At 44.4% G+C, this 15,618-nt stretch overlaps 2 protein-coding genes across 2 annotated transcripts; both read left to right on the forward strand.

Annotated features, from left to right (window-relative positions):
* Window positions 1-293: 293 nt before the first annotated feature.
* LOC310779986 (tripartite motif-containing protein 16-like) lies at window positions 294-5,722 on the forward strand (the record flags this gene model as incomplete). The annotated part of the gene is made up of 7 exons (XM_083640512.1): window positions 294-524; window positions 1,491-1,865; window positions 2,034-2,129; window positions 3,067-3,300; window positions 3,672-3,831; window positions 3,933-3,992; window positions 4,669-5,722. The coding sequence occupies 7 exons, from the start codon at window positions 294-296 to the stop codon at window positions 5,187-5,189; spliced, it is 1,677 nt and encodes a 558-aa protein (XP_083496638.1). The 3' UTR covers window positions 5,190-5,722.
* Window positions 5,723-7,052: 1,330 nt separating this feature from the next.
* LOC310779984 (tripartite motif-containing protein 16-like) lies at window positions 7,053-14,607 on the forward strand (the record flags this gene model as incomplete). Its single annotated transcript, XM_083640510.1, has 7 exons — window positions 7,053-7,283; window positions 8,380-8,754; window positions 8,922-9,017; window positions 9,752-9,985; window positions 10,613-10,772; window positions 10,874-10,933; window positions 13,726-14,607. 7 exons carry the CDS (start codon window positions 7,053-7,055, stop codon window positions 14,277-14,279), a joined length of 1,710 nt encoding a protein of 569 aa, XP_083496636.1. The 3' UTR covers window positions 14,280-14,607.
* Between the last annotated feature and the right edge of the window lie 1,011 nt (window positions 14,608-15,618).

Below are 15,618 nucleotides of genomic sequence, written 5' to 3' on the forward strand. Positions count from 1 at the left end.
TGTGTGTGTGTGTGTGTGTGTGTGTGTGTGTGAGTGAGTGAGTGTGGTGTTCTGCAAAGGATCTTGATTGAATATGCCTCCATACTTGAAGAGGTATCTTAAGGTTTATGCCTTCCACTAGGCGGCGGTAGTGTGCCTTAACGTTTGTGTTGCTAAGGATCAAGACCAATGAAGAAGCAGAAAGTCCAACCCCTTCCTTCTTCCGCGCGTGTTTTCAGAGAAAGCGAAACTTTCAGAGGCTGCTGGTGTTGTGTGAAAGTGTGAAAGTGTGAAAGTGCGTGGTTGTCTGTAAAATGGCCGAGCAGCAATATTCAGTTGTGCTGGACCAGGATCAGTTGTGCTGTTCAGTCTGTCTGGACCTTCTCAAAGAGCCAGTATCTCTGCTATGTGGACACAGTTACTGCAGAAGCTGTATCGAGGGCTGCTGGGACCAGGAGGAAGAGAAGGGAGTGTACAGCTGCCCTCAGTGCAGGGAGAGCTTCACTCCCAGGCCTGCTCTCAGGAGGAACAACATGCTGGCTGAGGTGAGCTGGACAAATAAGTTCGGAAGTGGACAATCGTAGCAGTCCATAACTAGACCTGTACTGTAACGTTATCACTTTTGTCACACACACCCCATGTAACGTTGTTGCTCGTTACTCACAGTGGTGGGCACGTTACTCAGGAAGTGCAATAAGTTAGGCAGGCTATAAAATTACCTTAATGCTAGTTAGCTTACTCGTTGGCCCACATTACCATCGCAATGGGGTCATCCCTATGTTCCCCGTTTTTTCCAAATGGTGTCCACCCGCTATACCGACCACCCGCAATGCCGACCTTAGGTTTAGGCGTGGGGGTGGGAGAGGTTAGGTTTTGGGTTAGGGTCTGGGGGAGGTTAGGTTTAGGCATGGGGGGAGGTTAGGTTTGGCGTGGGGGCTGGGAGAGGTTAGTGAAAAACGGGGAATATAGAACCCGGGGAACATAGACATGATCCCATCGCAATGTAGTACCTGTTTAGCCAGCTCGCCCCATACCAATCTGATGTAATATGTACTAGTAATAAGTGTAATTTAGCCAGGGGCAAGGGCAGAAATGCCCCCATAAATCTCAGAATGCCCTAAAAAAAACATGATCCAGGGGCCCCAAGATTTCTATAATTTCCTTTTCATTCAATAGAGCCTTCTCACGGGGGCCATTTTGTGTCGAAAAGGCAGGGTAAACACAGGTGCAAGCAAAACACTACTGAGGGTTTCAAACTTCCATGATTGGAATTTGGAAACCCAAAATGTGCCCCCAAAATATATCTTTTAAGTTTCCTACACTGCATCACTTGAAAGTTACTTAGATTAGTAACTGTAATATAATTACTGTTTTTGGAAATTGAAATCCCCTTGCACTACTTGTTACTGGGGAAAGTACCGGTAATACAATTACAGTTACAGACTTGAGTAATGCATTACTGCCCAACACTGCTCGTCAGTGAATGACATCTCCTTGTCTTTTCCTCCCAGGTTGTGGAGAAGCTGAAGAAGACGGGCGTCCAGCAGGCCTCTCCCTCTGCTGCTCTGGCCTGTGCCGGCCCAGCAGATGTGGCCTGTGATTTCTGCAGCAGGACCAGACGCAGCAAAGCCACCATGTCTTGCTTGATGTGCATGGCCTCTTACTGTGCAGCTCACCTGCAGCCTCACTACAGCGTTCCTGTGTTGCAGAAGCACAAGCTGGTCTCAGCCACGGCCCCGCTGCAGGAGAAGATGTGCTCCAAGCATGACAAGCTGATTGAGCTCTACTGTCGCAAAGACCAGCAGTATGTCTGCTTTCTGTGTGCCATCGAGGAGCACCAGGGACACAATACAGTGTCCGTTGCTGCAGAGAGAGTTGAGAAACAGGTAGGACCAAAATGAGTTGTTGACAACATCTGTGGCCATTAAACAATATTAATTGAAAAATAAATATTTTCATGTTTTCCTCTTTTGAACTATGATTCATTATCCAGTGTAACATTCATGGTGTTAGAATTAGAAATGCAAGTGAGAAAACACTTCCTGATATTCCAGAAACAGCTGATGGTGAGTCAGCAGAAAGTCCAGGAGAGAGTCCAGGAGAGAGAGAGGGAGCTGAAGGAGCTGAGCCAGGCTGTGGAGCGTCTCAAGGTGTGATGGGAGCACAGCATAATGATCTCTGCTAAAGCATCAAACCCCCAAACTGACACAAATTAGACCATCTCCATGGTCCCCCATTTGATGCAACACAATAGACCCTTTTCACGGGGGCCACTTTGTGTCTAAAAGGCAGAATAAACACAGGTGCAAGCAACACACTAATGAGGGTTTCCAAATTCCAATCATCGAAGTTGGAAACCCTCATTGGTGTTTTGCTTGCACCCGTGTTTACCCTGCCGTTTTGACACAAAGTGGCCCCCGTGAAAAGGGTCTATCCTCAGTGTTCAGCTCTCAGTACTTTTGTAGCTTAACTGAATCTCTGTGGTTTGAAGTGTAGTTTCTCTCCTGTGTTTCAGTTTGTACTTAAGATATCTGCTTCATTTGATCGTTTGCCCATCGCTTTCAGCCATACAGTATCAGAGCCCTGTTATGTCACTTCTGAGCTGATGAAAACATTTCCTGCTGCTGCTGCTTAAAAATAAAATAGATCCACTGACAAACGAGTGGGAGGCCTTTTATTGTGACAAACTTAAAGGTAATGCACCATTTTAACCCTGGCTTCTTTTGACAATTGCATCATATAAGATATACATTAAATCTGGTAGCCCTGATGTATGGATATGCAAATCTCCACCCGCGCTGGGCCGGCCATGCCTGATGATGGTGCTGCATCGCGCGAGGCCGGGCCATGTACCGAGAAAGGACATTTTGGTGTAGGATGTAATGTGGAGCTTCACTGATCTCCATAGGGAAGGGGTGTTTCTGTCCCCTCCTCCACAGGGAGGTCAGAGGTCAAGCTCAGCTACAGAACAGTGCTACTAAAGCTGGTGGGGTTTCAGTGTCTTGTTCAGTACCATGTTAGGAGGGTGGTTGCTTGTTGACATTACTGTCTCTAACCGGTGGGCCGCCATGTTGTTTGTACTTGCAGAGCTCTGGCCAGACTGCAGTGGAGGCCTGTGAGCGGATCTTCACTGAGCTGATCTGCTCCATCCAGAGGAGACGCAGGGAGGTGGAGCAGCTGATCAGAGCCCAGGAGAAGACTGCAGTCGCTCAGGTTGAAGAACTGCTGCTGCAGCTGGAGGAGGAGATCGCCGGGCTGAGGAGGAGAGACACTGAACTAGAACAGCTGTCGCATGCTGACGACCACATCCACTTCATTCAGGTAACACACACTTTTCACTCTGAGTGCACTTCAACTCTTTACAATGAATGTATTTGATGACATCTCCACATGGGGTTTCCTGCAGTGCTATATCAGCTGCTTCTCATATCATGTTGATGTTAGATTGGGACCTTGGACCCTACCTGATTTACCTAATTTATTCAAAACGCAGAGCTGGATTAGGCTGATATATAGTAAAATATAAACAGCATTATTCAAGAAAGAAACTATTTTCATTCCAAGGATAATTATACCTCAACTACATAAAAAATACTGATATCATGGTTCATGACACACATCGTTATCAGTATGTTGCTGCCTGTTCTCCTTTCCTCTAAATGTTTGTGTGTCTGTCTTCCTTGACTCTCCAGAGTTTCCAGTCTCTCTCCAGTCCCAGTGAGTCTGCAGACTTGCCTAGTGTTGTTGTTCGTCCTCTACGTTACTTCAAAGATGTGAGTGACTGTGTGTCTGACCTGAGAGACAAACTAGAGGACGTCCTGAAGGACACCTGGCCCAGGATCTCTGCCACAGGTAGCTGACAGGAAGACAACACATCCATTCAGAGCAATGTAGTGGATTTACACATGTCGCTATTTACAAAGTGCTGATTCTGTTTTCTGTCTTTATTCTAGTGTCTTTGGTAGATGTTTTACAGCCACCAGAGCCACCAACCAGAGAAGACTTTTTACGCTGTAAGCCAATTATATTTCACTCTGTACAACATATTAATCTCTCACAGTGGAACCCCACTGCAACATGGGATATGCAGTCTTTATCTCTCACAGTGGAACCCCAGTGCAACATGGGATATGTAGTCTTTATCTCTCACAGTGGAACCCCAGTGCAACATGGGATATGCAGTCTTTATCTCTCACAGTGGAACCCCAGTGCAACATGGGATATGTAGTCCTTATCTCTCACAGTGGAACCCCACTGCAACATGGGATATGTAGTCTTTATCTCTCACAGTGCAAGTGCAACATGGGATATGTAGTCTTTATCTCTCACAGTGGAACCCCAGTGCAACATGGGATATGTAGTCCTTATCTCACAGTGGAACCCCAGTGCAACATGGGATATGTAATCCTTATCTCTCACAGTGGAACCCCAGTGCAACATGGGATATGTAGTCCTTATCTCTCACAGTGGAACCCCAGTGCAACATGGGATATGTAGTCCTTATCTCTCACAGTGGCATAACCCAATAAATATGAGCACCATGAGCATAGCTGCCATCATCTCATATTCAGAAAGCAGCTCCATGAAGAAGAATAGAAAGGGGAGGAAATAAGATCAAAATGGATGTTAACTGGTGTCCATAACAATACTCATTAGTCACATTGTTTTCTGCTTTTGCTCTTCTGACAGATTGCCGTCCTCTCACACTGGATCCCAACTCAGTCTCCAAAAATCTCAGCCTGTCAGGAGACAACCGGACAGTGACGACGAGATCTTCCGGTAACGCTCAAGTGCTGTGCAGAGAGGGTTTGTCCGGGCGATGTTATTGGGAGGTGCAGTGGGAGGGTGACACTCTGTATGCAGCAGTTTCATACAAAGACATCAGCAGAACGTCAGGTGATTCACTTTTTGGATGTAATGACAAGTCCTGGAGTTTAGTTTGTTCTAAAGGTGGCGGCTACACTTTCCAACACAATAATGTAAAAACAAAAGTGTCAGGCGATCATTCCTCCAGAGTGGGAGTGTACCTGGATTCTGAGGCAGGTACTCTGTCCTTTTATAGCGTCACCAGCGACACCATGACCCTGCTCCACAAAGCCTACACCACGTTCACTCAGCCACTCAATGCTGGGATTGGGCTGATCGGGGGATATGTCTGGAGTCCAGGTAAATATGTAGGATCTGCAGAGGTAATAAAGTTATGGGAGTGAAGGAGCTGAATATCCAATATGATTATTGTACTGCAGATCAGGTCAGACTGGTAGCCTATTGGTTTGATGATATTTGAACTGACATTGGCCTTTAAATCAAAATAGAATATAAGCGTGTCAGTATTGTTCACTGCTGCTGATATGATGGAGGAGAAGATGTGAAGCAGACTGTAAAACCTGTGATGAAACCTATCTCACTTTGAAATAAGGAGCTCCTAATCAACATAAAATAATTCAATTTATATGACTTTCAAATGAGAGTTTTTAAGATTATGCCCTAAAAGCTCTTTGAGAGGCTTTTCAACAATTATTAGGAGGAAACAGATCTATCGAAAAATTATTGTATGCTGTCTGAAGGTGGGAGCAGTGACATCGATTGAGAGCAAACGATAGTGAATTCTTTACCTGCAGGCACTGAAAATATTTCAGCTGAGCCAAAATCACTGTTATTCTGTTCTTAATGTTTTGTAGAGTCACAGTGTTATTTTAGTGAGACTCCATGTATGTTTCAAAGAAGGAGAAAGGAAAAAACTATTGAGACATAATTTTCACATGTCTAGTCTTATGTGAAATATTGGATTTGTATATTTGGTAACATGTCTAATTTGGAAAATAAATAAAGGTATTGACTCAGTTAATAATTTCTGATTTTCATTTCTACATTAGCAGGACATTTATGGGAAGAGAAGTCTTAACAGGCTTTAAGTGCATTATTATGGAAGGTTTTATCTGCTTTATTCTCATGGACTGATGCTGAAGTTATATATGCACAAACATTCCAGTGATGCGTCTCTGATGAACATGGAATGTACTAAGTGCATTAAGGAAGAGGGGGAACTTAGGGAGACAAGTAGAGATTGGGAGGGAATCAGAGTAATTGGTGATGAAATAAATGGATTGATCGATAGAGGTTGTCTGTTTAGTTATCTATGATAATCTGCATTTTTTGTAAGTCTCAAGTCTTGGAGCTATAGTCTAAATGGTAAATCTCTAGTCTAAGTCAAGTCTCAAGTCTTTGAGCTGTAGTCTACTAAGTCAAGTCTTTGCTCACAAGTCCAAGTCAAGTCTCTTATGGGTCAGCGTTCTATCATCTGCTGCATGTCATCCGGTCTGCTTAGAACACTGCATAGCTAAAACTAAGGAATTCAAAGCATATAATGTTATTATCCTCACTCCTTATCTATTAGCATATAGTATCAGCATTGATTAGATGGTGTTATCATTAGTAGACCTTTAATGTTAATACACACAAAAATCAGAATGTTCACAAGTCCCAAATCTCAAGTCCAAGTCAAGAACACAGAACTTGACACAAACAGCCCACATCTCAATTTTATATATAGATGTTTGCATTGAAACAAGCTGCATTTGTCAGTCGTGTGTGTGTGTGTGTGTGTGTGTGTGTGTGTGTGTGTGTGTGTGTGTGTGTGTGTGTGTGTGTGTGTGTGTGTGTGTGTGTGTGTGTGTGTGTGTGTGTGTGTGTGTGTGTGTGTGTGTGTGTGTGTGTGTGTGTGTGTGTGTGTGTGTGTGTGTGTGTGTGTGTGTGTGTGTGTGTGTGTGTGTGTGTGTGTGTGTGTGCGTGCGTGCGTGCGTGCGTGCGTGCGTGCGTGCGTGCGTGCGTGCGTGCGTGCGTGCGTGTGGTGTTCTGCAAAGGATCTTGATTGAATATGCCTCCATACTTGAAGGGATATGCTTCCACTAGGCGGCGGTAGTGTGCCTTAACGTTTGTGTTGCGGATCAAGACCAATGAAGAAGCAGAAAGTCCAACCCCTTCCTTGTTCCGCGCGTGATTTCAGAGAAAGCGAAACTTTCAGAGGCTGCGGATGTTGTGTGAAAGTGTGAAAGTGCGTGGTTGTCTGTAAAATGGCCGAGCAGCAATATTCAGTTGTGCTGGACCAGGATCAGTTGTGCTGTTCAGTCTGTCTGGACCTTCTCAAAGAGCCAGTATCTCTGCTATGTGGACACAGTTACTGCAGAAGCTGTATCGAGGGCTGCTGGGACCAGGAGGAAGAGAAGGGAGTGTACAGCTGCCCTCAGTGCAGGGAGAGCTTCACTCCCAGGCCTGCTCTCAGGAGGAACAACATGCTGGCTGAGGTGAGCTGGACAAATAAGTTCGGAAGTGGACAATCGTAGCAGTCCATAACTAGACCTGTACTGTAACGTTATATCTCAGGGTGGGTAACTTTTGTCACACACCCCATGTAACGTTGTTGACGAGCTAGAGCTAGGCTATAAAATTAGCCACCTTAATGCTAGGACGGCACGGTGGCTCAGTGGTTAACACTGTTGCCTCACAGCAAGAAGGTCCCGGGTTCGAACCCCGGTCCGTCCCAGGTCCTTTCTGTGTGGAGTTTGCATGTTCTCCCCGTGTTCGTGTGGGTTTTCTCCGGGTGCTCCGGTTTCCTCCCACCATCAAAGACATGTATGTTAGGGTTAATACTCCTGTCAGTGCTCCTGACCAAGGCACTGGCAAAATAACTGGAGTTGGTCCCCGGGCGCTGCACTGCGGCTGCCCACTGCTCCTAGTTCTAGGAAGGTTCCTAGTAGAGGATGGGTCAAATGCAGAGGATGAATTTCCCCAAGGGGATAAATAAAGGATAACTTAACTTAACTTAGTTAGCTTACTCGTTGGTCCACATTACCATCGCAATGTAGTACCTGTTTAGCCAGCTCGCAGGAGTGAACATTCAGCCAAATTGCTGGCAATGCATATCTAATACCAATCTGATGTAATATGTACTAGTAATAAGTGTAATTTAGCCAGGGGCAAGGGCAGAAATGCCCCCATAAATCTCAGAATGCCCTAAAAAAACCAGGGGCCCCAAGATTTCTATAATTTCCTTTTCATTCAATAGAGCCTTCTCACGGGGGCCACTTTGTGTCGAAAAGGCAGGGTAAACACAGGTGCAAGCAAAACACTACTGAGGGTTTCAAACTTCCATGATTGGAATTTGGAAACCCAAAATGTGCCCCCAAAATATATCTTTTAAGTTTCCTACACTGCATAACTTGAAAGTTACTTAGATTAGTAACTGTAATATAATTACTGTTTTTGGAAATTGAAACCCTCTTACACTACTTGTTACTGGGGAAAGTACCGGTAATACAATTACAGTTACAGACTTGAGTAATGCATTATTGCCCAACACTGCTCGTCAGTGAATGACATCTCCTTGTCTTTTCCTCCCAGGTTGTGGAGAAGCTGAAGAAGACGGGCGTCCAGCAGGCCTCTCCCTCTGCTGCTCTGGCCTGTGCCGGCCCAGCAGATGTGGCCTGTGATTTCTGCAGCGGGACCAGACGCAGCAAAGCCACCATGTCTTGCTTGGTGTGCATGGCCTCTTTCTGTGCAGCTCACCTGCAGCCTCACTACAGCGTTCCTGTGTTGCAGAAGCACAAGCTGGTCTCAGCCACGGCCCCGCTGCAGGAGAAGATGTGCTCCAAGCATGACAAGCTGATGGAGCTCTACTGTCGCAAAGACCAGCAGTGTGTCTGCTTTCTGTGTGCCATCGAGGAGCACCAGGGACACAATACAGTGTCCGTTGCTGCAGAGAGAGTTGAGAAACAGGTAGGACCAAAATGAGTTGTTGACACATCTGTGACCATTAAACAATATTAATTGAAAAATAAATATTTTCATGTTTTCCTCTTTTGAACTATGATTCATTATCCAGTGTAACATTCATGGTGTTAGAATTAGAAATGCAAGTGAGAAAACACTTCCTGATATTCCAGAAACAGCTGATGGTGAGTCAGCAGAAAGTCCAGGAGAGAGTCCAGGAGAGAGAGAGGGAGCTGAAGGAGCTGAGCCAGGCTGTGGAGCATCTCAAGGTGTGATGGGAGCACAGCATATGATCTCTGCTAAAGCACTGCTTCTTAAACCTTTTCGCATCATGATCAACAAGGACCCCTAAACTGGGGTGTATTTAGGGTGTATCTCAGTACTTTTGTAGCTTCAAACTGAATCTATGTGGTTTGAAGTGTAGTTTCTCTCCTGTGTTTCAGTTTGTACTTAAGATATCTGCTTCATTTGATCGTTTGCCCATCGCTTTCAGCCATACAGTATCAGAGCCCTGTTATGTCACTTCTGAGCTGATGAAAACATTTCCTGCTGCTGCTGCTTAATAATAAAATAGATCCACTGACAAACGAGTGGGAGGCCTTTTATTGTGACAAACTTAAAGGTAATGCACCATTTTAACCCTGGCTTCTTTTGACAATTGCATCATATAAGACATACATTAAATCTGGTAGCCCTGATGTATGGATATGCAAATCCCCACCCACGCTGGGCCGGCCATGCCTGATGATGGTGCTGCATCGCGCGAGGCCAGGCCATGTACCGAGAAAGGACATTTTGGTGTTGGATGTAATGTGGAGCTTCACTGATCCCCATAGGGAAGGGGTGTTTCTGTCCCCTCCTCCACAGGGAGGTCAGAGGTCAAGCTCAGCTACAGAACAGTGCTACTAAAGCTGGTGGGGGTTCAGTCCCATGTTAGGAGGGTGGTTGCTTGCTGGCATTACTGTCTCTAACCGGTGGGCCGCCATGTTGTTTGTACTTGCAGAGCTCTGGCCAGACTGCAGTGGAGGCCTGTGAGCGGATCTTCACTGAGCTGATCTGCTTCATCCAGAGGAGACGCAGGGAGGTGGAGCAGCTGATCAGAGCCCAGGAGAAGACTGCAGTCGCTCAGGTTGAAGAACTGCTGCTGCAGCTGGAGGAGGAGATCGCCAGGCTGAGGAGGAGAGACACTGAACTGGAACAGCTGTCGCATGCTGACGACCACATCCACTTCATTCAGGTAACATACACTTTTCATTCTGAGTGCACTTCAACTCTTTACAATGAATGTATTTGATGAAATCTCCACATGGGGTTTCCTGCAGTGCTATATCAGCTGCTCCTCATATCATGTTGATGTTAGATTGGGACCTAACCACCACCATAAACATCCAGCTCACTCCACATACATGGAATGATCAACACATCCTACAACTGAATACTCTGGTGAACTTTGGTCATTTCAGAAACATAATCACAAATGCTCCCCAATCTGTGTAACCAACACCGCCCCCATCTGGCAGCATCAGGTTATAATCTGTGTGCACTTGGTTTTAACTGTTTATTCATCCTGGCTTATTCTTTAGTCTGGCCCTTTTTGTCATTTTGTCTGGCTTCATGTTTTATCACGACATTGTCAATGATTTACCTAATTTATTCAAAACGCAGAGCTGGATTCAGCTGATATATAGTCAAATATAAACGGCATTATTCAAGAAAGAAACTATTTTCATTCCAAGGAGAATTATACCTCAACTACATAAAAAATACTGATATCATGGTTCATGACACACATCGTTATCAGTATGTTGCTGCCTGTTCTCCTTTCCTCTAAATGTTTGTCTGTCTGTCTTCCTGGACTCTCCAGAGTTTCCAGTCTCTCTCCAGTCCCAGTGAGTCTGCAGACTTGCCTAGTGTTGTTGTTCGTCCTCTACGTTACTTCAAAGATGTGAGTGACTGTGTGTCTGACCTGAGAGACAAACTAGAGGGCATCCTGAAGGACACCTGGCCCAGGATCTCTGCCACAGGTAGCTGACAGGAAGACAACACATCCATTCAGAGCAATGTAGTGGATTTACACATGTCGCTATTTACAAAGTGCTGATTCTGTTTTCTGTCTTTATTCTAGTGTCTTTGGTAGATGTTTTACAGCCACCAGAGCCACCAACCAGAGAAGTCTTTTTACGCTGTAAGCCAATTATATTTCACTCTGTACAACATATTAATAAGGGGAGGGGCTCATAGCCAGGTCAATAGGGAGAGTAGCTTGCATTTTGCGTTCAGGTGCACTGTATTTATTTATTTTATTATTTTGCAATTCCAGCACGGGCCTCACAGATAGCCCAAATAGAGGGCCGCTATTTGGGAAACCCTGCTGTACAACATATGAATGCATTAATAACATGTGTTCCATTAATAGCGTTACCGTCGTTAACACGTAACATTGACAATGTTAACACGCCAATCTACGTTAACATGAATTGAAACTCACTCGCATCTAATTCTTTCTAACGTTTACAACGGTGTTCTGCTTTCGGCTTCCCTTTTATTGACAATTAATTCCTCCACATCTTCTCCCACTCATCTCCTCCTTCTGATGTTCCGTTTCACCATGGTGGTGTGGTGCCGGGTGAAACCAAACTTGCTGTTCGTGTCACTAGCACTGCCCATGTCAAGGGATATGATATGGCTGTATTATGCCATTTACCATTATTAGCATTTACACACCCGGAACCCCACTGCAACATGGGATATGTACCGTAAATTCCGGACTATAAGCCGCGGCTTTTTCCCCGTTTTTTGGCCCTGCGGCTTATATAACGGTGCGGCTTATCTATGGATTTTTTCAGAAAAAAAAAAAAATACAAATAAAATCTCTCTTTTTTAGCACTCTTTCTAACTATAAATCCACTTCTGTTTTAATTTCCTCTCTTGCCCTCTTTTCACCACACCGCGGACACTGTGTGCACTGTAAAAATAAACAAAGGTGGTGTTGTGTTATGTTGTTTTGTTGAAATGTTACGGTAATACGGTAAATGGGAGCTTCCTCAAACAGCCATCTCTTTCCCGACAATCCCCTCTGTGCGTGAACCCTTACATATGGTAATTACGGTAAGCAAACGGCCACTCGGTGACCTCCAAAATCGATGGATTTTACAGGTTACACAGCTTCATCAGCACATTTTATGTGCATTGCTTTGCTGCTTGTTTTTTCGATTATTTTTTTGTAAAGCACCTTGAATTGCCTTTGTGTATGAAAGACTTGACATCGTTGGCGGAAATCAACCGGTTACTCCTACCGGTTCAAAGTTCATCAGCAGCCCGGAATCACAACAAGACGAGCAGTAGAAGCAACTCTCTCTCACTTACCATGGGGAAGGTACGCAGAAATTCACACGACGCAGCTTTCAAGTTGAAAGCAGTCAATCTCGCATTAAAAGAGGGAAATAGAGCAGCAGCGCGTAACCTGGGCATCGACGAGTCAATGGTGAGGCGTTGGAAGGTGCAGCAGGAGGAACTGTCTCAGTGCAAGAAGACCAAAAAGTCCTTCAGAGGTCATAAAAGCAGATGGCCCGAACTTGAAGATTCCCTTGAAGATTGGGTGTTGACCCAGAGAGCAGACGGCCGAGGCGTTTCCACGGTGCAGATCCGACTGAAGGCCAAAACAGTCGCCACCGAAATGAAAATTGAACATTTCATAGGTGGCCCATCTTGGTGCTTCCGATTCATGAGACGAAAGGGACTGTCCGTCCGGGCGAGAACTACTGAACAACTCCCTCCCGACTACCAGGAGAAAATCACAAACTTCGGCGAATTCACACAAAGGAAGATCACGGAATATTATAGGAGTGTGAAAACATCCACAATCACCAACGGGTTCCAAAAGGCTGGACTGCTGCGGGATGAAGAGGATGACGCTGCCACAGCTGGCGCTGAGGGCCGTCAGAGGCTTCAGAGGCTGTTCGATGCCGACAGTGACGAAGAGGAGTGGTTTTGAGTGACAATGAAGGAGAGAGGAGAGTGGTTGACGAAGCCACCCTGAACCTGTTCGTTTCCGACACTGAAGATGAGGACTTTGGTGGTTTCAGTACGCAGGAAGAAGAGGAAGACGAGGATTAGTGACTTGACTTCTCTGGTTACAGCCGTTTGCTGCACATATAGCCTATTGTTGTGTGATTTTGTCTGGGGATTAGTGACCTGACTTTTGTTTTGTTTTGTTGAAATGTTAATAAATGGGAGCTTCCCCAAACAGCCATCTCTTTCCCGACAATCCCCTCTGTGTACGAACCCTTACATATGGTAATTAAACATCAAAACGCCCGCGGCTTATAGTCCGGTGCGGCTTATATATGTAAAAAACAGTCAATTTTGCTGCTGCGGCTTATATACCGGTGCGCCTTATGGTCCGGAATTTACGGTAGTCTTTATCTCTCACAGTGGAACCCCACTGCAACATGGGATATGTAGCCTTTATCTCTCACAGTGGAACCCCACTGCAACATGGGATATGTAGTCTTTATCTCTCACAGTGGAACCCCACTGCAACATGGGATATGTAGTCTTTATCTCTCACAGTGGAACCCCACTGCAACATGGGATATGTAGTCTTTATCTCTCACAGTGGAACCCCACTGCAACATGGGATATGTAGTCTTTATCTCTCACAGTGGAACCCCACTGCAACATGGGATATGTAGTCTTTATCTCTCACAGTGGAACCCCAGTGCAACATGGGATATGTAGTCTTTATCTCTCACAGTGGAACCCCAGTGCAACATGGGATATGTAGTCTTTATCTCTCACAGTGGCATAACCCAATAAATATGAGCACCATGAGCATAGCTGCCATCATCTCATATTCAGAAAGCAGCTCCATGAAGAAGAATAGAAAGGGAGGAAATAAGATCAAAATGGATGTTAACTGGTGTCCATAACAATACTCATTAGTCACATTGTTTTCTGCTTTTGCTCTTCTGACAGATTGCCGTCCTCTCACACTGGATCCCAACTCAGTCTCCAACAATCTCAGCCTGTCAGGGGGGGTGAGGATTACATATACAGCCACGGGCCAACAATATCCTCCTCACTCAGACAGGTTTACTAACCATCAAGTGTTGTGCAGAGAGGGTTTGTCCGGGCGATGTTATTGGGAGGTGAAGTGGAGCGACGGTGACACTTTGTATGCAGCAGTTTCATACAAAGACATCAGCAGAACGTCAGGTGATTCAGTTTTTGGATGTAATGACAAGTCCTGGAGTTTAGTTTGTTCTAAAGATGGCGGCTACACTTTCCAACACAATAATGTAAAAACAAAAGTGTCAGGCAGTCATTCCTCCAGAGTGGGAGTGTACCTGGATTCTGAGGCAGGTACTCTGTCCTTTTATAGCGTCACCAACAACACCATGACCCTGCTCCACAAAGCCTACACCACGTTCACTCAGCCACTCCATGCTGGGATTGGGCTGATCGGGCGATCTACTAATTATTATCCATATTATCTAGGATCTGCAGAGGTAATAAAGTTATGGGAGTGAAGGAGCTGAATATCGAATATGATTATTGTACTGCAGATCAGGTCAGACTGGTAGCCTATATTGGTTTGATGATATTTGAACTGACATTGGCCTTTAAATCAAAATAGAATATAAGCGTGTCAGTATTGTTCACTGCTGCTGATATGATGGAGGAGAAGATGTGAGGCAGACTGAAACCTGTGATGAAACCTATCTCACTTTGAAATAAGGAGCTGCTAATCAACATAAAATAATTCCATTTATATGACTTTCAAATGAGAGTTTTTAAGATTATGCTCTAAGTCTAAAAGCTCTTTGAGAGGCTTTTCAACAATTATTAGGAGGAAACAGATCTATCGAAAAATGTTGAATTATTGTATGCTTTTTTTTTTCATGCACATGGTGAATCTGAAGTACAGAATATGTTCATATCAGCAAATGATTAAAGATTGTTTATGCTGTAAATTGAAAGGTCAGAAATGTCTTCAGAGATGGACTTGTTTGGTGATTTTTTTCTCTCGTTCCATTTGACTTTCCCAGTCAAAGTGTATCCCTGTAAGAATAAAGGATTAGGGTTAGTCAAAGTGTATCCCTGTAAGAATAAAGGATTAGGGTTAGTCAAAGTGTATCCCTGTAAGAATAAAGGATTAGGGTTAGTCAAAGTGTATCCCTGTAAGAATAAAGGATTAGGGTTAGTCAAAGTGTATCCCTGTAAGAATAAAGGATTAGGGTTAGTCAAAGTGTATCCCTGTAAGAATAAAGGATTAGGGTTAGTCAAAGTGTATCCCTGTAAGAATAAAGGATTAGGGTTAGTCAAAGTGTATCCCTGTAAGAATAAAGGATTAGGGTTAGTCAAAGTGTATCCCTGTAAGAATAAAGGATTAGGGTTAGTCAAAGTGTATCCCTGTAAGAATAAAGGATTAGGGTTAGTCAAAGTGTATCCCTGTAAGAATAAAGGATTAGGGTTAGTCAAAGTGTATCCCTGTAAGAATAAAGGATTAGGGTTAGTCAAAGTGTATCCCTGTAAAAATAAAGGATTAGGGTTAGTCAAAGTGTATCCCTGTAAGAATAAAGGATTAGGGTTAGTCAAAGTGTATCCCTGTAAGAATAAAGGATTAGGGTTAGTCAAAGTGTATCCCTGTAAGAATAAAGGATTAGGGTTAGTCAAAGTGTATCCCTGTAAGAATAAAGGATTAGGGTTAGTCAAAGTGTATCCCTGTAAGAATAAAGGATTAGGGTTAGTCAAAGTGTATCCCTGTAAGAATAAAGGATTAGGGTTAGTCAAAGTGTATCCCTGTAAGAATAAAGGATTAGGGTTAGTCAAAGTGTATCCCTGTAAGAATAAAGGATTAGGGTTAGT

This window comes from Poromitra crassiceps, assembly GCF_964638095.1.
Source record: "Poromitra crassiceps genome assembly, chromosome: 7".
Taxonomy (NCBI): Eukaryota; Metazoa; Chordata; class Actinopteri; order Beryciformes; family Melamphaidae; genus Poromitra; species Poromitra crassiceps.